At 37.1% G+C, this 22,609-nt stretch overlaps 1 protein-coding gene across 3 annotated transcripts in view; it reads left to right on the top strand.

Moving 5' to 3' along the window:
* pvrl2l (PVR cell adhesion molecule related 2 like) overlaps positions 1-22,609 on the top strand; it is a 193,205-nt gene that overhangs the window by 154,342 nt on the left and 16,254 nt on the right. For 2 of the 3 annotated variants that reach the window (XM_067411284.1, XM_067411287.1), the window contains exon 7: positions 4,086-4,142. The exons of the other annotated variant lie outside the window; for it this stretch is intronic. In XM_067411284.1, coding sequence (XP_067267385.1) covers positions 4,086-4,142 — 57 coding nt within the window. The remainder of the gene's footprint in view (positions 1-4,085; positions 4,143-22,609) is intronic. 3 annotated transcript variants of the gene reach the window in all.

Raw genomic sequence — 22,609 nt, forward strand, 5'->3', positions numbered from 1 at the left:
TACCTGTCCAGCAGAAATAAAGCCATCAAGGAGTCACTTTTCAGCCCCTTGAGTTCCCTCAGTTGAGAGGGAGTAAAATCTTTGCGTGGCAGGGGGAGCTGCCACTGGAGCTGCCGCGGTTATGCGCGCCTGCCTCGGGACCTGCCACTGTTATATGATGCATATATGATAAATGCCGATTGATGCATGCGTGCAAACTGTGCACAATCCTGCTCTCAGTTCTCGCCATCGCTGGAAAGCCACGCCGATATTAACTCGTTTTATTTCTTTGTTTATCCAAAGGCTTTTTGTTCATTGCCTTTTCTTGTACTGTTACTGTCTTCCTTTTTTTGCCTGGTTTGCCTTCACTAACTGCATAGGCCGGTACTGTGAATTTTGCTTGCTGTTTCTCTGCCATTGTTTTGGTATTCCTAGGATCGCGTGCCTCTTGAATTCCCCAAATCAAACGTGCGCGCGCAAGTGGGCAGGTCATGTGTGTCAAAAGGGTGGTTGCCATGGTTGCGAGAGAGTGACAGTCGCCTAAGCCAATCCTATGTTTCGTCCCGGATGGAAATAATGAGCTGTGTTAAATACAGATTAAACGGTCTAGAGTCACTCGATTTTTATACTCTTTTTATCAGAGTTCTTACATTTTAATTATGCATGGATATATATAGAAAGTTTAAACAAATTTCGAACAAAATTTTTTGCCTACCCTGCCTTTAACCACTGGTTGACCAACTTGACCACTTAAACCTGGCACAGCCTATTTTTTTTCCCTACTATCCCTAGCATTCACATTTCTAAAATACCCACCTTGCATAAGATTCACACTTGCTGTTTGAACTCTGAAGTAAAAAAAAAGAAAGAAGTTAACTATTATCTCAGACCATTTCCCAGCATTAACGTGCAGTATTATTAGCAGCTTGTTTGACAACTTTGGCTTATTGCTCATCATTTCCACTTTTTAGCTTCGATAATTCACACCGGCAGTTTATACTTTCTCTTTTGCCAGCACAGAAAATCAGTACAACTTCAGTAGAAGCCGAGCTTTTCACAGATGTATTTGAAGATATTCACTGTCACGTTACACCCTCAGACTGCATTCAAACGCACGTATGCAAACTTTTTAAAGCTCATCTTTTATTTCGCCTTAAACCCTTCAGCCTTGAACCGCTAGAGGTCAGTTTAGCCTGACTTCTCGCTTCTGTATGAGAATCATCAGAAGGGGTTTTGTTAAGACCTTAATATTAACTTGAGATAAAAATTCAATTCTCTCTCATAAAGAGCAAGGCCGTCTTCGCACTCGGGCTTCATTGTGCTCTCGCGCTCCGTATCTTCCTTCACATCGGGAAGGGAACACACATTTTCTGATTGGTTTGGATCCCGACTTCTAAAATCATTTGTGAGCCTCCCGACACATTCCCTAAACACATGTTTTCTCACAATAGAGAAGAAACAGTCTTTTCAGAATCTACCATATGGTGGATTTTCTTATAGTCACGGAATGGTGTCGGAGATTGAATGAAATGAATATTAATGAAACACTTTTTTTCTCTCTCTGTTATTGAGTTAGCTTAGAACAAGAAAGAAAATATGTAAGAAAACAGTCGGCTTGCATCCAGGGAGCCTTTGATCTCAGTAAGGGTGAGGAGAAATATGTGCAGAGCGATAAAGATGAGGTTTTTCTCTCCATCTTTCCACTGTTATTATTTATTTCTCTCTTTCTTGATGCTTTCTGACTTGAAGCCTTGTGGGAACTCCCCTAGATAAGATAAGATGATAAGGCCAAATGAGTGAAGTATGTTGCCCGTGCCATTGCCATCGGGCTCTGCATTAAAGTGAGATGTGTGTGTGGAGTGGTCGTGTCCCTGTGCGCCCGATTCTCTGCATCGCCCGTGGCTCTACCACTGTACGCTACAACGCTGGACTGCATACACCAGTCCGTAATAGAGGTTAAGTGTGCTTCAGGCTTTCCCAAATGTCCCTCCATTCTGTTTCTCTGTCGCTCTTTCTGTATTGTTGTACGAAGAAGGAAGAAAAGAGCTGAAAAGTCATAGTTGAGTGCTGTTCGCTGATGGATGGATGGATTGATTTGTGTGTGTGTGTTTGGAGAGAGCTGGTCGGTGGTTTTTGAAAGCATTTCTTGGTTCAGTGGAGTTGGAGCTGACCTCTTGTCAACCTTTGACCCCGCAACAAAACAAGGTCTTGTCCTTCCAGAACAAAAAGAGATGAAAAGATAAACATATTGATGAGTAGTGACAGAGCAGAACAAAGAGAAATGCAAGATAAGAGAAAGAATTTTAACATACAAAAATTACACATTTCAGCATTGAACTAAAATGGTTTTAAACCTGATGCCTTAAGAGAACAATTTCAATGTTTTAAAGCAGCATGTAATCAAAATTGACCTTTTTTTTTTACTTTCCTACTACACTTTTCCCATTTTTTTCATGTAATATCATGCTGCCTTCTCGAAATGACTTTCCTTTTTGGCTGAGGTCAATAAGCCTTAATGTTAACCAATAGCTAATTGGCTATTCTGCCATTGTTGTCGGTATCTATTGACTAAAATCTTGCCAATAACAGATTGGAAAAAGATGCGTGACATGGAGAAGGGTGAATGTGGAAGTCCTGACAAAAAAAAAAAAAAAAAATGTGTGTGATTGTGTGGTGTTTCAGGTGGGCGAGTAGTTTTCCACAATCCACTACAGACTCATTCAGCTCTGACTCCTTTCACTTTTCATGATGCAATCAATTCCTGAATCAATTTTTTTCTACTGAATATTTCATGTGGAAATATAACACGTCATGATTGTAAAATGGGTTGCGAATGCCATTTTGACTTTAAAGATGCACTAAAATCTTTAGTTCTTCATTTTGTTTTCCATCTATGTACTGGTGCTTCCCTACAGCAGGGTTATGTGTATGTGTTCTCTAGGGGCTAATTAAACAGGCTCATTGGGGTACTTAACTTGATTTGTTAAACTATAAAACTAAAATTGCTACCTTTTTAACTTTTTAAAATAAATTAAAATATTAAAGTCATCATGAAATGGCAGTTCCGATAGTCTTTTCTTCACTATTGTGATGTTTATTCAAGTGAAATGGCTTTGCAAACAAGAACAAATGTAGGGTGGGACTTGATTTTGACCATGGGGAATTTATTGGATAGTTGTGGTTTGCTATTGGAGAATTTAATGTGAGTGACAGGTTGTCCACCCTGCCTTCACACCAGTAAACAAGTCATTGTCTTAGAAGAGATGTCTTTGTAAATACTGCAATATTCCATTAAAATATAAGAATTGACCCTTCGTAAAGACCCGCCCCCCCTTAGTTACTGTTGCTATGTCCGACAAGCCATGGTGCTCTCACGCCACATGCAGTGAAAAATGAATCGCGTAGCAAAGAGGATACTGACAACACGTCGACAGATAAGACAGAGCCGGTTACTCGTGATATTAAACAAAGCCCCAGCTTTCAAATTGTTTTTTTTTAATAGAAATTCAAACAATAAAAAACATTTTGTAGCTCTTTAATGTGTCGTGACAGATTGCTGTAGTGCCTCAGCTCAAGAGGATCGTGAACCGATCATCTCTTCCTACTAGTTAATTTATAGCATCAAATAAACATGAATGAACATCAGAAGGAATGTAGTTTAAACCGTGGCAAGACATAAATACAAACAGTTTTTCAAGTTCAAGTCCACTGATGTTAATCTTCTAACTCCTGACTGCTTTGTCGGACAAAATGGCGGATTTGCCATTCTGATTGGTTAGATCGCTTGTCAATCAAACTCCTGGCGAAGGGTCAATTGTGATTTCATTCTGACATTTAATTAATTGCCTATAATATAAGTTTATATATTAATAAATTGAAATTACATATATAATTTCATAAAATTTAATACATGAAATATATGTTCTATGTATATACAGTGTGTATATATATATATACATATATATATAATATATATATATATATATATATATATATATATATATATATATATATATATATAATATGATTAAAATAATTACTATTATTAAAGTAAAATGATTTAATAAAAATTTAAATGCATATGTTTGTTTTTATTTTCTCTTCAGATTTCTCTGACATCAAAACACAATTTTGTCATGACAACTCTAGGAGTGTTTGGCATGGTAATGTATATGACAATGTTGATATGTTTAGTCTTGGCAGAATAGATCTGCTACGCTGCTGCTGCTGTTGTTGGTTATTGCTGCTTCTGCAGAGCAAGTAGAGGACTTTTTTCTGCTGTGAGCAAATAAGACATTATGCTGCTGTGCAAAATAGCATACATGAATTACCCATAGCAGATCTACCCTCTAGTGGAGGGTTTCTGAAAGCGTGCTGCGCTGCTACAGCAAATGCTGACCAAGTTTTTGAAGGTTGAGCAGCAAGCTCATTGGCTTTGGCAGGAACCAATCAGCTGTGCCCTATAGAGAATGATGTGATTATAAGCAGATTGAGTTAAGGACATATCAGCCTGTGCCATCAAGGGCCCTATCACACATCAGGCGAAAAGCGGCAGCAGGCGCGATGCAAGTGTTTTTTTCTAGTTTCAGCCCGACATAGTTTTCATTTTCACGTCCTGCGTCACGTTGTTTAAATAGCAAATGCATTTGCGCCCATTTGTGGGCGTGCTGGTCTGAAAACGAGCTGTTTTCAGGTGCATTGTTGGCGTGTTGCTATTTTGAGGCAATTGAAATAGACTGTGCCATTGACCAACTGAAACCTGTTCTAAAGTCAATGGCGCAATATATTTGTTTTGTTATTTAAAGAGCGTGTTAGTAATATGTGCCTATAGGCGGTTGCACAACACGCGTACACTGCTTATTACACAAACAGAGATGCGCAGCAGCACACAAACATGCCAAATATTACAAATATTTAATATTACAATGTAAAAGATTATTATTGGGTGCATAATAATAAAAATGCTTTGGTGGAATCCGGCTTGTCCCGTAGATGGTCTGCTCGTGCTTTAACCTTGCGCACGAGCAGATCCTTTTACTCACTAGAGAAGCGTTTAGTTTGCATATTCCACCACGTAAACAACGAATCCACCATGGCGCGAGTGCAACTGGCTTTTAAAGGGAATGGGAGATGACACTCTAATTGGTTTATTGCACAAAACTTACACATTACTCATTAAGAGAATAGGGACAACCCTTTTAGACCATGCACCAGGCGTGCCGACCATTTTTCCCGTCCTTAAACTAGCAAAAGTGGATTCGGACACGCGGCCTAAGTGCACTTGCACCATGCGCTTCAGACCATGTGCTTAGATCTTTAAAATAGGACCCCTAGAAAGTTTCATGATAGAACTTTGTATTGGGCAGTAATAATGCTTTATCCAAGTGCTTAACCACAGAGCACACTACGAGACAGTTATAGCAATGTTGTTTCTGTCAGAGGTCCATTTGACCCAGCAAAAACATACTGTAGAGAAATACAACAGAAGGCTAAGTAAACAACTGGCAGGAACGTGCAACTGCTATGTATAGCTTATCATAATGCACTCAACAGTATGATTCTTGAAAAGAGAAACATGGAAAACCCTTTATTTTTAGAGATTTTGTGGATGGAGAGAGAACAAGAAAGAGACGGGCAACCATTTTGTCTAGTGTTCACTCGGAGTGGGGCGGCTGTGGCTTCGTTGCAAATCCAGATTCTGAAAGCAGATGAATTTATAATGTGCAGCTGAGCTCCACAGAGTGAGAGCAAGAAAATGAGAGGGGAATAGAAAAAGATTGAAAAACATGGCACAGCCTGTGCTGTGGGAGTTTAAGCACATTAAAACAATCAAGCTATGCCATTTGTTTTGGTGCACCATTGCACCGTGTGCATGTTTGGCTCGGAGAGGGCTTGACGGGTGGCAGCGACGCTTTTGTTACTATATCTGAGATGACAAGTCCAAAAGAATAGGTTGAACAGAAAGAGAAATGGCACAGAGGTGAGTGGGGAGAGATATTAAAGAACCATGAAATCAAATTCAGAGTTTTGTGGCTTTCAGTCCTTGTGCCTTAGCTTTGTGTTCATCTGAATGCTCATAAAAGTTGACTGAATTGATTTTACTTCAAGAGCTGGATTTTATCGATATTATATATTTATATACACATTTTAGGTAATGTATTCTGACTACTTTTAGATTACTTTGGACCTAACTTGTTCATCATATTGCTTTGAATGGGACAGTCTTTTACCATCATTTATATAAAAATACAAAGAGAAAGAAAATATTAAATTTTTGTTATCCACTACATTAAACATTACATTACGTCAGGGTTTCCCATACTGCAGAGGGATATTGATTTCTTGAAAAGTTAATCATTCATTAAATCATAAAAATGCCAAATTAAAGGTGCCCTCGAATGAAAAATTGAATTTATATTGGCATAGTCAAACAACAATAGTTCAGTACATGGAAATGACATACAGTGAGTCTCAAACTCCATTGTTTCCTCCTTCTTATATAAATCTCATTTGTTTAAAAGACCTCCGAAGTTAGCATGTTGCTAATGTACTGTTAAATGTGGTTAAAGTTACCATCGGTTATTACTGTATTCACGGAGACAAGAGCCGTCGCTATTTTCATTTTTAAACACTTGCAGTCTGTATAATTCATAAACAACTTCATTCTTTACAAATCTCTCCAACAGTGTAGCATTAGCTGTTAGACACGGAGCATAGCCTCAAATTCACTCAGAATCAAATGTAAACAATGTAACAGTATACAATACCCACATAATCCGACGCATGCATGACAAAAACTTTGTAAAGATCCATTTGAGGGTTATATTAGCTGTGTAAACTTTGTTTATGCACTGTTCAAGGCAAGTGCGAGCTCCGTGGGCGTGGAGCAGGAGAATTAAAGGGCCAGTAGCCCTGAATCATGATGCCCCAAAATAGGCAGTTAAAAAAATGAATTAAAAAAAATCAATGGGGTATTTTGAGCTGAAACTTCAGACACATTCAGGGGACACCTTAGACTTATAGTACATCTTTTTTAAAAAAAGTTCTAGGGCACCTTTAAATGAAATAAAAACAAATCAGCAAATGCTAAAAAGATAAAAAAAAAACTTAATTTGTTTACCTGCATGTCATGTGACCATTAACCGAAATTAAAGAAGCAACAAGATGGACAAAAAAATCCCTGAGAAGCTATTTCATGTGGCCATAGATAAAACTGAATCCCCAACACTCTACAGTAGAGGTGCATTGGATGAGTGTATAGAAAATTGCAAATGAAAAACAAGATGTGGTAAGAAGGGCGGAACTGAGCACCTCATGAATAGTTGAGAGTACAGAAAACAGTGATTTCACACAAATTGTCGACCCCCAGGTATGCTCTTGACTTCTGAATTCCAGTGGTTAAGAATAAAATAGCATAGTGATCCAGAAAGTGTGCAGATATTGAGATGGGTTCTACATAATACACTACAATAAACTCAAGAGGTATTCAAAGAGAGTACAGGGTCAAAATAACCCATCACATATGATAAAATATACCGAGCGTATCCAGTGCGTGATGTACATTACAGGGCAGCACATGTTGAGGATTTCAAGGATATTGCGGCACGAAGGCCGGATATACATGTCTCTTAGAGAATGAGTGATGGAGAGAAATGAAGAGAAATGGAGAGGAGTGGGAGACCCTGCTGTGCTTCTCTGACACTCACAGGGAAAGAGAGTGAAACACAGACTGACAGAGAGCAGATTGTTCTCCTACAGAGAGAGAGAGAGAGACTCGACACAGCATAGAAAGGAGTCATAATTGGTGAGCTGGGTGATACAGTGAAATATACATATATATTTATATGTAATATTTGTCATCCTTTTTACAACTTTTCTGCATGTTACATAATTACGTCAGTAGGTGGAGACAAATGACTCTCTTTATGAGGGAGTCTCTGAATCGTTCATTGAAAAAAAAAAAAAAAAACATAATTACCATTATTCAAGAAAAGCAGTAAAGTCATTGTTAAAAGTCAACGTGACTACAGTGGCTCAACCTTAATGTTATGAAGCGACGAGAATACTTTTTGTGCAAAAATAATACATTTATTCAACAATTTCTTCTTTACCAACGCTTCTGTGTTTACATCCAAATATAAAACAGCCGATATTTGGTTATACGATATATCAAGATAATGAATATGCACAATATTGTTATTGTGGGCACTTCAAAATACTGTGATTAATTATTTATTAGGAATTATTCAAATTTTTATAATACATTTTAAGAATACTTTCCCCATCTATCGTAAAAAATGCATAACACGTGCATGAGAAGCACATGGCGGAACGAGTGAATTAAAGTGCACATTCACTTTCTGACAGCAGAGGGTGCTGACAGAAATGCAGCGGTTACCCTGGAAACCCCATAATCAAGGCAGCTGTGCTACTGAAGTATTTAAAATGCTTCAAACAGCATTTCAGTTATTTGTATTCACAATGTTGTTCATCACAGCACCAAATACTTAATGATTTAATAGGCTATTTGTTTTCAAACTTAAATTTTTCTTTTAATACATTTTTAAGGTTTGAAAATAAATAGCCTACTAATGTTAAATAATGAGAACTTATTGTAAAGTGTTCTTTTGCACTTTAAAGGTACAATATGTAAAATTTTTGCAGTAAAATATCCAAAAACCACTAAGCTAGTGTTATATATTTTGTCCAGCTGATTACTAACAATATCTCTGTTTTCAACGACTTGTAAATCATGAGAAAATTCCCATTCTAAACAGTGACACGGGGCAGTGCAGTCGCCTGTCAATGACGCAGTTACCTTTGTTACCGCCTTTACTGACGTAGAAACCACATGACAACAGTGCCGTGGACAAATGCAGAAGTAGTGTCTAGCGTCCAGCAAACCACTAGCTTGCTTCAAGCAGTTCCTTATTTACTTCTTGCACGTTTTATGGTGGATTGTGTTACTTATTTATGGAACATAATTACTGTTTACCATCTGCCGCTGGTTCTGTCGACAAGGACAGCTCCCGTAAACTCATGACCGGAAAAGCGGAAGCGGCGCCGGCGACTGTGTCATAATAAAAGTCCCGCTGCTCGTGAGGCGTGTGTTGATCAATCGCTCCAGCTCCTCGTTCAGCTCCCGCAACACTCGCTCCTGCTCTGCTTCATACTACAGTAACGTTAATAATCGCATACACGAACATGAGTTCTTCCAGACTCCAATCCCTATTCTGTTGCACCGTCTGTTGAGATGGAGACCACGTGTCCCAAGTTTCCGCTCTAAAACTTGGCGTCATCAAACTACGCCTTTGTTTTGAATAGGCTTCTAGCGACCTCTAGTGGAAAAAAATATCACAAATTGTACCTTTAATTGAAACATTTTACTTTAGATTAATGACAGAAATTTCATTTTTGGGTGAATTGTAAGTGATTTTTGTGAAACGCTGTTGAAAGTGGATCAGCTTGAGCGCCACAACACACTTGTGATAGCCTAGTGATAGCCAATCAGCAGTAGGGGGCGTAAAAACTCATGAGGGGGGAGGAGAGAGAGTGAGCAAGAGGGAGAGTTGAGAGACATTACAAAAGAGAAAAGGTCAGATGAATATCCCTGGAAATCGAAGGGTTATGATCAGACAAGAGCTTTAGGACCCGTGTTAAATATTAAAAAAGCTTTCCAGTGCTGGAGAAACCTAAAGCGGGAAGGCCTGAAAATGGATGATGAGGTTATGTTGTAACATTGGTTTTTGCTGTGTTTCGCAGAACCAAGATATGCTGTTGTTTTGACAGTTTTGAGCATTTTTGTTTGTCTGGAGCTGGTGTGCTGCTGGCGACTAACAACCAACTCTTGTGTCTTGTACTGTATGTTATGTTAATTTTATGTTCTTGTCATCATCTTCAACTGATTTTTTTTCATGAAGCATGATTTTGCTGTTCATGCATTTGGGGGGCGGAGCGGGGTGTGTTTGTTTGGGTTGATTTCAAATATCAAGTTTTTCTCAGAATTCACTTATTTTTATGTTTTTTAATCATTTAAACATCCATTGTTGTCAAAAACCTTCAAAATGTATTTATATGAAATCATGTAATTTTTTTGCACAATTATAACAGTATATAGTAACAAGCATACATATATACTACATTTTTTTTACTAAAACATTTTATTACATGAAAATGCTCAATTTTATATATCCAGAAAAATGGGGAATGTATCATTTCTTACTCAGCTCAATTTACAAACACAGACAGACAGACATCTCACTGTCATTCGCCATAATCCAGTTCAAATGCGCGTAGCCAGGATGAGAGATTAGTTTAAACTCAGAATGATGTGAAAATCTGGAGACTACACACACAGCACTTGCTCCAGACAGCACTGTACACTCATACTGTCAATAAAGAAAACCACCTCGAGGCGCTGAACGTCTTGTTTTGACGGTTACTCAGAACTTGTGATGTTAACATGTGTCTTCTACTCTCAGGGTGGCTGTTGGTTGTATCTAATAAACTCAGTCATTTGTGCTACATGATCCGATGTGATGCTTCAATCGCCAGCTACACTCAAAAACACCAGCACTAGTGTGTGTGTTTGTGTGTGTATAGAGACCCAAGTGGTCACAAGGAGAATCACACCCAGATGAAATCACTGGAGCAATGTTGCCTTCCAGAGAGATGTTTATTAAAGTAGATGTGCAAAAATATGGTTAAGAGCTGAAATAAAATGGTTTATCGATAAAAACAGTCTAAAAACTAAAACTCTTAGGTACTAAAACAGTACTAACTCAACTATTGAGGCCAGAGTTTCAGTGCACTCACACAGTAACCTTGTTCAAATTCACTCAAATCATAATCCGTCTTCCAATCCTCCCTTCTACTAGTGAGTCACATTTTCCCGCTAATCATTTTTTTTTTTTTAAATGAACTCTTGCCTCACCATGATTAATAAATAAATACACAAGATGATTAACAGGTCAGTTCACCCAAAAAATGAGAATTACTCACCCTTGTGTCATCCCACATCCATAACATTTTCGTTTATCTTCGGAACACAAATTAAGTTCTTTTTGAAGAAGTCTGAGAAGTTTCTGTCTCTCCATATAGATCCAACACAACTACCACTCTAAGGTCCAGAAAGGTAGGAAAAAGACATCATTAAAGTACTCCATGTGACTCCAGTGGCTTAAACTCAATTTTATGAAGTGATGTGAGTGCTTTGTTTGCACAAAAAAAACATAATTTACGTACTCACGCGAGAGCTGCATTGTTGCGTCAACACGCTTTGGATAATATTATTTTGTAAATAAAGGTGTAAATAGTTTTTTTTTTTTTTTTTGCACAAAGCAGTCACGTTGCTTCATAAAATTGAGTTTAAGCCACTGGAGTCACATGGAGTTTAATGATCTTTTTCCTACCTTTCTGGACCCTGTATTGGTAGTTGCGTTGGATCTCTATGGAGAGACAGAAACCTCTCAGATTTCATCAAAAATATCTTTAATTATGTTGCGAAGATGAACGAAGATCTTACGGGTGTGGAATGACATGATGGTGAGTAATTAATGACAGAAATTACACCAAAAGTGAAATGCAAATTCACATCTATACAGTAGAGGGCGCAGCTCAAACAAACCTTTTTAGCTGTGCTCCCATTCTGGATTAAATAAGAATAGGATACAGGAGAAACACTCTTACTTAAGTACTAAAAACAAAACAATGAAACACAAATGTGATTTTTATAATTTCAGTCATTTTTTGCTATGGTTGAATTACATCATAGAAGGTCATCAACAAAGACATTGGTTAATAAAGTGAGATTAAATGCATAAAGTACATTTGCGTTATTTAACATTTAGTTATTTGGGTTTGCGTAATATTCATAGTTTGTGTAAGTGAGATGAGTAAATGCATGTTCACATTTAGTCTAGAACTACAATAACCGTCATGTTCACACAGCGCACACAACACCTCTGCACTTTATTTCTCTCAACATTGGAGACAGAAGAGCTGTCAGTCAATAAATGGGAAAACAAATTAACTTTCATTACCTATTTGAAAACTTAACTCAAATATTTTCTTGTAAATTTAAAAGTGATGCATTACTTTACTAGTTACTTGAAAAAAGTACTTCCAACACTGACCATGTGCACATGTTCACTAACATTTCCATGAATAGCTAAAATGAGCATTCCCCTAGTTTGTGCTTTCTTTAAGGCCATCCTACTACAGGAAATATAGTAAGCCCCACATAAATATTATAAGATGCATAGGAAGCTTAATCTTAAAGAAGTCTAATGAATATCCATTTTTCAAATTGTACATTATAATGCTATGATGGCCAAATTCAATTTAGCATTTCTAAATAACTTAGCATTTAAAATTGAGTTCAGTTTTTATTGTTTATATTATTTAATCAAAATAGTATAGAATTTAATTTGTCTCATCTGTCAGGTATTGGCCATAAAATGATGATAATTGTCATCCAGAATTGTAATATTGGTGCATCCCTAATACAGATTAACATTCAGCTTTTTAAATAAAAAAAGTGTGTTCTTTTGCATATTGCTGTTTGCTGTGGTACTTCTGAAAAGTTCACTCAAAACAGCGATGCAAGGTATGCTGCTTGGGTGTAAAATTAATTCCTACTGCTGCTCTTTGAATAAGAGAGCCTCACTTATAACACTCATAGTCTCAGGCACTCACAACAGGATAAAAATGAAAAAGCAAAGGCTTAATGTGTGAGTTTGTGGAATTAACTGAATTGCCATGGTAAAGTACTAAGAAGTGTGAGTTTATTTAATTAAATGTTATATTTATATATTCTATACTGAAATGAAAATTGTGACCGCAACAAGTGCCTAGAAATGGCTTCTGTCTGTAAGTCTGCAGGTTTATCATCCAGCAAGCCAAATTTGCATAAATGATGCCATGAAGTAGCGCTGGCTTCTCCTACAGAGAGCACATCAGATATAAGATGAGAACCTTTAGTGCAAGTCAAGGATGGTGTGTTTTATTAATTCACGGCAAAAAAGGAAAAAAAGACTGTTTTGCTGCCAGCAACGCAGGTGTTTTGCAACTCCACATGAGCCTGGGCAGCCAAACACACACACACACATACGCACTTACTCAGTTGTCTCAGGCCCAATTATTTATGCATGCAGTATCCAGGTAACCACTCCATCAGGGAGGTAAGACACCATCTATTGAGTCCCACTGCTGAGACGGACCCAAACATAAACACACACAGGAGTCAAAGACACAGCAAGATATAATATTATGTTAAATCAATCTGAAAACTCTTTAAAATGAACCTTTCAAGTCACTGTGACCAATACCTGAGGGTTTTACTTTTTGATGAGAAAAACGCCCAAATATGATGATCCCCTTGGAAGAAAAGGCTGCTATAACCCTTGATGTATAAAGACCTATTTATTTAGTTATTATTATAACTGAACTAAAACACCATTTTTTTTTAAAAAAATTGTTGCTTGAAATAAACGTTAACATTTCCCATTTACATTTAATTTAACTTGAAAACTAAAATAAAAATTACATATACTTGTTTTAAAAAACAAAAACAGAAATTTACTAAAATAAAAATGTACATGTAAAATATAAGCAAACTCTCATTCAAAATCTTAATAAATCTAATAGTATCTCAATGATTCTAAAATAACACTGCTATACTGTGTGTGAAATGACAGGTGTGATATTAAAGACAACATGCTGTTTCCAAAATTAAATATTTGGCCTTAATTTGTCATTGTACTAAAGACAAAACAAAACAAAATATAATTAAACATGGTATCTTTTTTGGAATGTTATTTTTTAGGAGCCCACCTCAGTTTAAAAAACCCTGACTTACTCAAGGACATCTGACTAGAAAAAATGTGTGTACTGTATATGCTTTACTGTCTTCCGAAATCTTTGAAAAGATCTGACCTTGAGAGACTAAGTGTATTTTTGGGCCACAGTGAGTTCTGAACAAACTACGTTTAAATCTGTTCTTCTACTACATGCTTTTCATTCAAGCAACTCACAATGACAGCAATTTAGAGTGATTGGCCTGCATCAAACTGACTTTGAGATTGGAATTGTTCTCTCCTGTCCCAAGAAAAAGATCCCCCTCCCTTCCGCCAATTCATTTGGTTCACTTCACCCGGCTTTTATGGAGAGGGAAAAAAATAAAAATCAATCCTACTGTTTTATTTGAAGAGGCAGAAATGCAGTTATGAGTGTGAGGAAGAGAAAGAACGAGGGAGGGGAGGGAGTTTTACAGAGACGCCACATGATAGACGTGACTTTAATCCGTTGAGTAGGGCTGGCAGATGGATCAAATATGGAGCGAGTGTACAAACGTTTTTTTGCTGAATTTGCTGCTCCACGGAAGAAACTGTTCCTCAACTTGCTGTAAGAGGGAGAGGGAAAGAAAATGTGTTAGAAACGGAAAAGGATGGAGCTATTTTTTCAAACAACATTATGTATTATTAACAGATGATGTCTGCTTTTTCATGTACAGGTTCAAATGGGATTCAGATTTTTTTATTGTCTGGCTATCACCAGACCAAGCTCAATTTAAAATTGAACATTGGTCTGGAGAGACTGTATTTTCTACTGCACAAGAGGCGTGATCAACGAGCATTAATCACGCAATTGGATAGTCCTTCAAACAATCAGATCAACAATCTGGGTGACGTACTTTGCAAAGTGATGCGAAATGTCTCCAGACAGGTTTAGTTTGTATTGGTTTGTAGCATTGATCAGTGGTTTGTAGAAGCAGCAATGGCATCGAGCGATTTTTGCAGGTTATGTAAAAAAAAAAAAAAAAACATGAAAGTGAGTGGTACACTCTAAAAAATGCTGGGTTAAAAACAACCCAAGTTGGGTTGAAAATGGACAAACCCAGCAATTGGCTTGTTTTAACCCATTGGTAGGGTTAAATGTTTGCCCAACCTGCTGGGTAGTTTTATTTAACTCAACTATTGTTTAAAAATTACTGTATTGCTTAATTAAAATTAACCCAAAGTATGTTGGAAATGAACATTTATTAATGTTCAATGAATAATTATTAAACAATAAACATTTATTAAATTGCTTATTAATAAATTTATATTAATAAACTATTAAACTATTAAATTTATATTAATAAAATATTAAAGCTTATTAATAAACATTCACCTTTTGTCTATTATTGTTGTCTCTAATTGCATCTGGTTTTTAATTTCCCAACTATTTTGGGTTCATTTTAAGCTAGCCATACAGTAATTTTTAAACAATAGTTGGTTTAAATAAAACTACCCAGCAGGTTGGGCAAACATTTAACCCAACCGCTGGGTTAAAACAACCCAATCGCTGGGTTTGTCCATTTTCAACCCAACTTGGGTTGTTTTTAACCCAACATTTTTTAGAGTGTATTTACACCCACTCGAGTGATTTGTTTGGTGTCATGTTCCTGTCACTTCCCAGACTCCAATTCCCATAATCCTCCCTGCCAGTCACCTGCACACACTCCACACTAATCACTAATCACCACACCCAGCTGCAGCACATTAACCGGACTATATAAGACTCTCATTCACCACACATCATTGCGAGGTCTTGTTTACTCTGTAGCATTTCTGAGCGTTATTTACCCTCTCTGTCTGCCTGTTTCTGATCCTGTCTGTTCCCCGTGTACGAATCTCTGCCGCCTGCCCTTTGGACCTTTTGGATTGTTTAATGTTTCCTGGTTTTGTGAATGATATCTGCCTGCCCTGATTCATTGCCTGTTCCTCTTCTACGATTCTGCCTGCTCTCTGCCATATACCTGTTTGCCACTGTTTGAACATTGCCTGTCTTACTACGAACTCTGATCTTACCTTGAGTCCCGCCTCGTTACATTGCTAAACAAAAGAAGTCATTCGGCATCGTCGAGAGGGAGTTGAAAGGAATTGGATTGACGGTCGTGCGAGAGACTGGTAGATCATATAGAGATTGCAATCGGTGTTTAACAATCATATCTCACTTGGAACACGATCTGCTTGCCGTCACTTCTCTATCATCATCGTGTTATACCCGCCAATAGCGAGCAAGGTGGATAAGCCAGTCTGTGATTGGTTCCCGCAAAAGTGTTACAGAAGCAGTATGGGTTTCCAGACTGAGTTGCCGGGCGAAATCAAATCGCCGGCAGATCAGGCTGGGTTTACCCAGTCTAGATTTTTTAAGTAGCAAACTTAGTGTTTAGGTTTTTACAATACCATTCAAAAGTTTAGGGTCAGCATGATTTTTTTTAATTTTTTTTTATTAAATTATTCAGCAAGGTTGCATTCAATTGATCAAAAGTAACAGTAAAGACATTTATGATGTTACAAAAGCTTTATTTTTCAAATAAATGCTGTTATTTCTACTTGTCAAAGAATCCTGAAAAATGCATCACTGTTTCCTAAAAAATATTAAGTGGCATAACTGTTTAAACATTGATAATAATAATAATAATAATAAAGCATAATAGAATTATTTCGTGTGACACTGAAGACTGCTAAAAACAGGAATATATTGCATTAAAGTCCCTCTATTCAGATGTATATAAAAAGATGTGACCGCACACTCAACTTGCAAAAAGTTTATTTACCAATATTTCGGTAAAAAGCCTTTGTCAAGGTATACATCTTTTTATATACATCTGAATTCATCGACGAATTCATCTGAATATACATCTGAATACACATGAATTCAGACGGCAGTGCGTTTGTTTCTTCTTCTAAAATTTAGTCAATCTAGTAGTCAATAATTTTATCCCTTAAAACTCATCTTTAATCACCAAAATTACATATTTAAACGTGTTTTCCTGTGAAAAAATTCTTAGTGCCCTAAAATAGCTTAAATGTAACTCTACACCCTTGCCTCATTTAATATACACGGATCTATAAATATGATAATTAGCCCCGCCTCTACTCATTTGCACAAGCTGAGAGATCCACTCGGTCAACTTACTGAGGTAAACTCTGCACAATGGTATCGCTTTTTACAACGTCGGACACATAACGGTAATTAACATGATTAACGTTTTGCTAGACGACATTATCAAACAGCTAAAAATGCTAATGTTACACAAACCACTTTGCGAGTCAGACAGCTGCCTTCTAACAATCAGTATCCTTAGAAATGCTTTGAATACCTTAACGTCAGTGGAGAAAGGCATATAGTTCATCATAACATTGTAATATGCATCATACACGCGCTATATTGCTAAATCTACAAGATTTTTCATATCAACAGAAAAATGTAACAGTATAACCTTCTTTTGAGACTCCCTTGCGCGGTCAGTTAATGATATGCTAAAGCCCTCCGGCACGTTGGCGTGATTGGTTACAAGGTAGTTTGTGATGTCAGCGATTTCAAATCACGGGTTTGAGACTGCCTTTGGTTTACTGCAGTTTTAAAGAGAAAATACACAGCAATGGTGTTGACTTATGAATTTAGTCTTAAAGCATGTTAAAAACACCAGATAGACATATGAACAACATTGAAAACTTGATTTTCACCACAGGGCGATGTTAAAACATATTCAAATAGAATAGTTGTTAATAGTTGTTGTGCAAATCCAGTCACAAACCATCCAGCCAATCAATACATTATCTGTAAGAGCGGGAACGAATCACAGATGAGTATGCAAATTGGATTTGTGTAAAGAGAAGGTAAAGCAAAAATATACCAGGTCACCAAAATAGGAACAAGGGCTAGCAAAAACACTTTGAGCGTGTGTTTGTGTGTGTGCGTGCGTATAAATGTAATCCTCTTTGTGGCATTAAGAATCGTCCGCAGTGGACTGAGTAGGGCTGTTTTTCGCATGTGGACAGATTTCAGCCTGCACGTCTCAATTATCATGATCTTTATAAAGCTTTTAAGGGCAGCTCAGCATTCAACCTCTCTCTAATTCTCTCTTTCGTTCTAAGTCTGGCGGCTAAGTATAGTGGTGGAATGCTGAAAGAATATGGGCGATAATGGGATGAATCAGAAGTCAAGCTGCTGCTGATAATTATTATTATTTCAACAATGAGTCTTTTGTCAGTCCCTGCAAAATGTCCACCCACCTCTTACACTCGTGTGTGTGTTTTAATTTCCTCCTACACAAGCAAAGTTCAGTGGTCCTGGGTGTCATCGCAAGGAAAAGGGCCATGTGTGAGGGGGGGGGGGCATAACAGAAAACAAAGGTGTTGAAAGTTTTTGAGATGTTCGGAAGAGAAATGGCAATTTTGTTGATTGTGTGTTTCAGTGATGGAAAGTGCACTTGTTCTTTCTTGTACTATACTTATCATTATGTTCCTTGAAATCAACAGACTTTTTAAAAAATGTTTAAGTCTGTCTGTCTTTTTGTGATTTCACTGCTTTATGTCATCTCCCTCTCTGACATTCCTCCTCTTATAATAATGGATTCACAAGAAATTGTGGTTTATTGCTGGTCACGGTCTAGTTTATTTTCGTCAGCCTTCCTTCTAATGAAATTGCAATATGGATGATGCACTCAATGATTTTAAGAAGTCCCTCTCAAACAGACACAAACGCATCAACACGAGCAGCGGTTTCAACAGTAATTTCCTGGTGGCAGTCTAATTTTTTTTTTTTTCCTAGACTCTTCATTCTTATAAAATTGTAATTCGGATTATTCACTCAAGGATTTCTGAAGTTCCTCCCCTGTCCTCAACACTTCCCATTCAATTAAAAATCTTTTTTCTTTTTCTTTTTTTTTTTCCAGAGACTTTACTCAGACAAAATAAATAGTTTCGAATATCTTTCCTGGCTCTCAGTGTTTCTCTCAATGCATGTAATTTGTTGAGAGACAATACAAAGCTTTGCAGAATGAGCTGCAACTCATCATTTTTACAAAAATGAGCAGCTCATTGCGGTTTACTTTATCGCTTCACATTTTATCATTTCATTAATCTTTTTTCGAGAAACACTGCAAATATATCAGGGTGTGTGTATGTATGTATATATCAAATATCAATTGCTGTTTTTGAAAGATCCATTCCAATTTTAATGTACTTTTTTAGTTTAATAAAATTGCAATATGGATGATATTCAATTCACATTTCCGTTCAATTCACATTTATTTATATAGCGTTTTTCACAATACAGATTTCAAAGCAGCTTTACAGAAAATTGCATGTTTCTACATTAAAATTTAAAGTGATCTGTTATCAGAGGTGACTGTTTCAAAGCAATGTATATTTCAGATATGAGATACAGTTTTTTATTTTATTATATAAAATGTGTTAGATACAGTTCTAAGATAATACAAATCATGCAGTTAGCTAATATCAGGCATATATTTAGGCAGAAACAATGATCAAATTAAAGCTATTATTACAAGCTGTGCTCATAATGATTACAATATACAGAAAATTTGTCAATGGTGCATGTTGACTCAGACCTCGCAGGGGTTGGCGTCATCTCTTCACAGGTGTTGGGGCATCTGAAATCTTCATAAGAGGCAAAGTGGAGCTGGCGTAGTTAACTTTGGGATGGTTAATAACATTTGAAGCAAAAGATAATCATGTGCATTTCATCTGATATAAATGGAGTACAAGGTTATGAGGTGCATTATTTGAGTGCTTGGCTAAAGAGATCTGTCTTTAGTCCAGATTTAAACTGGGATAGAGTCTCTGAGCCCCGGACCTCATCAGGAAGGCCATTCCAGAGTTTAGAAGCCAAATGCGAAAACGCTTTCCCTCCTTTATTGGAATTAGATATCCTAGGTACAACCAGAAGTCCAGTGTTTTGTGACCTTAAAGAGCGTGATGGATTGTAGGGCATTAGAAGATCAGTTAAATACACGAGCTGAACCATTTCGGGCCGTATAGGTCAGTAGCAATACTTTTTAATCAATAAAGAACTTAATAGGTAACCAGTGTAGAGATGATAAAATTGGTGTTATGATCATATTTTCTTGACCTGGTAAGAACTGTAGTAGCTGCATTTTGCTGTAGTTTGTTTATTAAGGACAACCAGTTAATAGTGCATTACATTAATCCAGTCTAGAAGTCATGAATGCATTAACTAGCTTTTCTGCATCAGAAACAGATAACATGTTCTGTAGCTTAGCTATTTTTCTGAGGTGGAAGAAGGCTGTTTTTGTAACATTTGAAATATATAATGGTGGCATAACAGAGGAAACTAATTCCATGTTTTCTAATAATATTAGTAAGAGGCAGCATGTATAGCAGAGGGCCTAAAACAGACCCTTGTGGCACTCCATAATTTACTGATGTTATCTTGGATAATTCCCTGTTTAAATAAACAAAATGGTAATGGTCAGATAGGTACGACCTAAACCACCCTGTCCCTGAACACTGGCGTAATTTTGTAATTGATCTAAGAGTATGTCATGATCTATAGTGACCAAGTAAAACTAGTATTGAGATGCAGCCTTTGGCAGAAGCTAGAAGTAATTTATCATTTTAACAAGTGCAGTGACATCATCGCTTTGCGGAATATAGAATATCTATATCAGTAAGATTAGTTCCATTAAATCTAGTGTATGGTTAAAATGATGAGTGGGTCTAGTGGTGTTTTGCTTGACCCCAAAGGAGTTTAGTAAGTCTTGTAAACGGACCCCTAATGCATTATTTGTATTATCTACATTGTATTATCTAAAACTCTCCGACAATCAACACTATCAATGTTGACCAAAAGCTCTGACGGAAAATCCGTAAACTCTTTTAGAAAATCAATATAGGGCCCTGGAGGTCTACACACGGTAGCCAGAGCAAGAGATAGCAAGGATTTTTTTCAATACTTCAAATGAATTAAACCTGCACCCTGTTTTCTGAGTAACATTAAGAATATCTCTATAGATTGTTCCAACAACGCTGCCATGAACAATCAGGGGCTCGTGTTTATATCAGTAGCCTGGTGGAGTAAACTCATTAAGAACAAAATCATCATTTGATTTAAAGCTGCAGTCCGTAACTTTTTTTCGGTTTAAAATTATCCAAATTCAATTTTTAAGCAAGTACATATCCAGCCAGTGTTCAAAACTATCTCCGTACCTTTGCCTGATTCACAACGGTAAGCTTGTAAAAATGTTTTATAATAAGAGCGATCTGGTGGAGTCCAGGCTAGTCGGTTTTATCACGTGAGGATGCTGCTGGTAGCAGATCATTTATAGTCTGTTCTCACAGCAGCTGAAATAATTTAATGTATCATTTCGATGGTGGATTGTAATCCAGAAAGTGAATCATCAGGGACAACTGGAGATTCAGCCGTAGTCAAAAGCAGAAGACTTGAAAGGAATTGAAATCTACAGGTATCACTTATACACACTAAATACACAGTCACGCAATGCTGATGTTGTTAACATGAACAATTTGAGAACAATATAACAGTAATAATAATTTGCACGGTTTGGCATGATCCAAGCTAAGCGATCGTTAGATTTAATCATCATTGGCAACGCGATTTATTGTAGGCCTAATGCTTTTTTCCCTCAGTTGGTCAGAACAAAAGTGGCAGAAATGTTACTTACTTTTTCAGACGACATTTTCCGGTGAAAATTCTTATTTTGGTCATACTTTTAAGACGTAGAATCTGTGATTCCGAAGTACAGTATCCACAACGGTGTAGTGATTGACAGCAAACATTAGATTCATCCGCTGAGGAGAATCAATGCACGTAACAATAATAATTCCGCATATGACTGCAATTGCAGGTTTCAAACAGAGATGGCGACAAACTGCCGGACTGCAGCATCTGCAGTGTACATCAAAACTATTATATGTGATCATTTCACTTACAATAACTGCCTTAGGTGTGAGCGATCTAATGTTTAGCAGCCTAAGCTTTAGAAATTTCTTTTTTTTGTGTTCAATTTTGTGATTTTCTGGTTTAATCACGATCAAATCCTATAGTAGATGTGTATTACTGTTTATTACACCATGACATTAACCATTCATTTAGAGAAAATTAATCTGCTGAAATGATCTGAATGTGTCAGAAATTTGTTTTCTTTTGTGTCTTCATTCCAATAAAATTGCTAGGATTTTTCGAGTTCCCTTCCTGCCCTCTATGTTTCTCATTTAATAGCAAGTTGTTTGTTGAGAGACACTACTCAACAAACTAACAATCTGCACAGCATGAGCTACGACCCAAAATAAGCAGCTTCAGAGGAAATTTACCCCAGCCAAGTAAATGCACTGCTAATGTGAGAACGAAAACCCACCAACAGAGGAGACATAGTAGCGAGACTAAGACGTGAGCAGAGGACTCAAGGAACAGCGAGCAGCTGATAGCAATATATTTTCAGGATTGCACGATAACAGCTCTTTGTTTAGATGAAGTTTTAGGTTGCTTTCAGTGCCTGATCTATACGATAAACCCCACTGATACATGCACATACACTGAGCAAAACCCTCTCGCTCAGGAGGACATTGATAATGAATAGTCTTGTTTAATATCCACAGCAGGTAAAAATGATTGCTGAAGGTCTCGTGCTGTGTGGCTATCAGCTTTTATCAAATAAAGACTTTTTTCTTACATTTGTCTGGTCTCTCCACCTCAGTGCTGCTGTTGAAAGACTGGTGTGTTTTAAGAGTAACCAATATTGTTTTCGCCCCCCTACAAGTTCTCAGTGTGTGTGCTTTCATACATTACTGTGGCT

This window comes from Chanodichthys erythropterus, chromosome 15 (assembly GCF_024489055.1).
Source record: "Chanodichthys erythropterus isolate Z2021 chromosome 15, ASM2448905v1, whole genome shotgun sequence".
NCBI lineage: Eukaryota > Metazoa > Chordata > Actinopteri > Cypriniformes > Xenocyprididae > Chanodichthys > Chanodichthys erythropterus.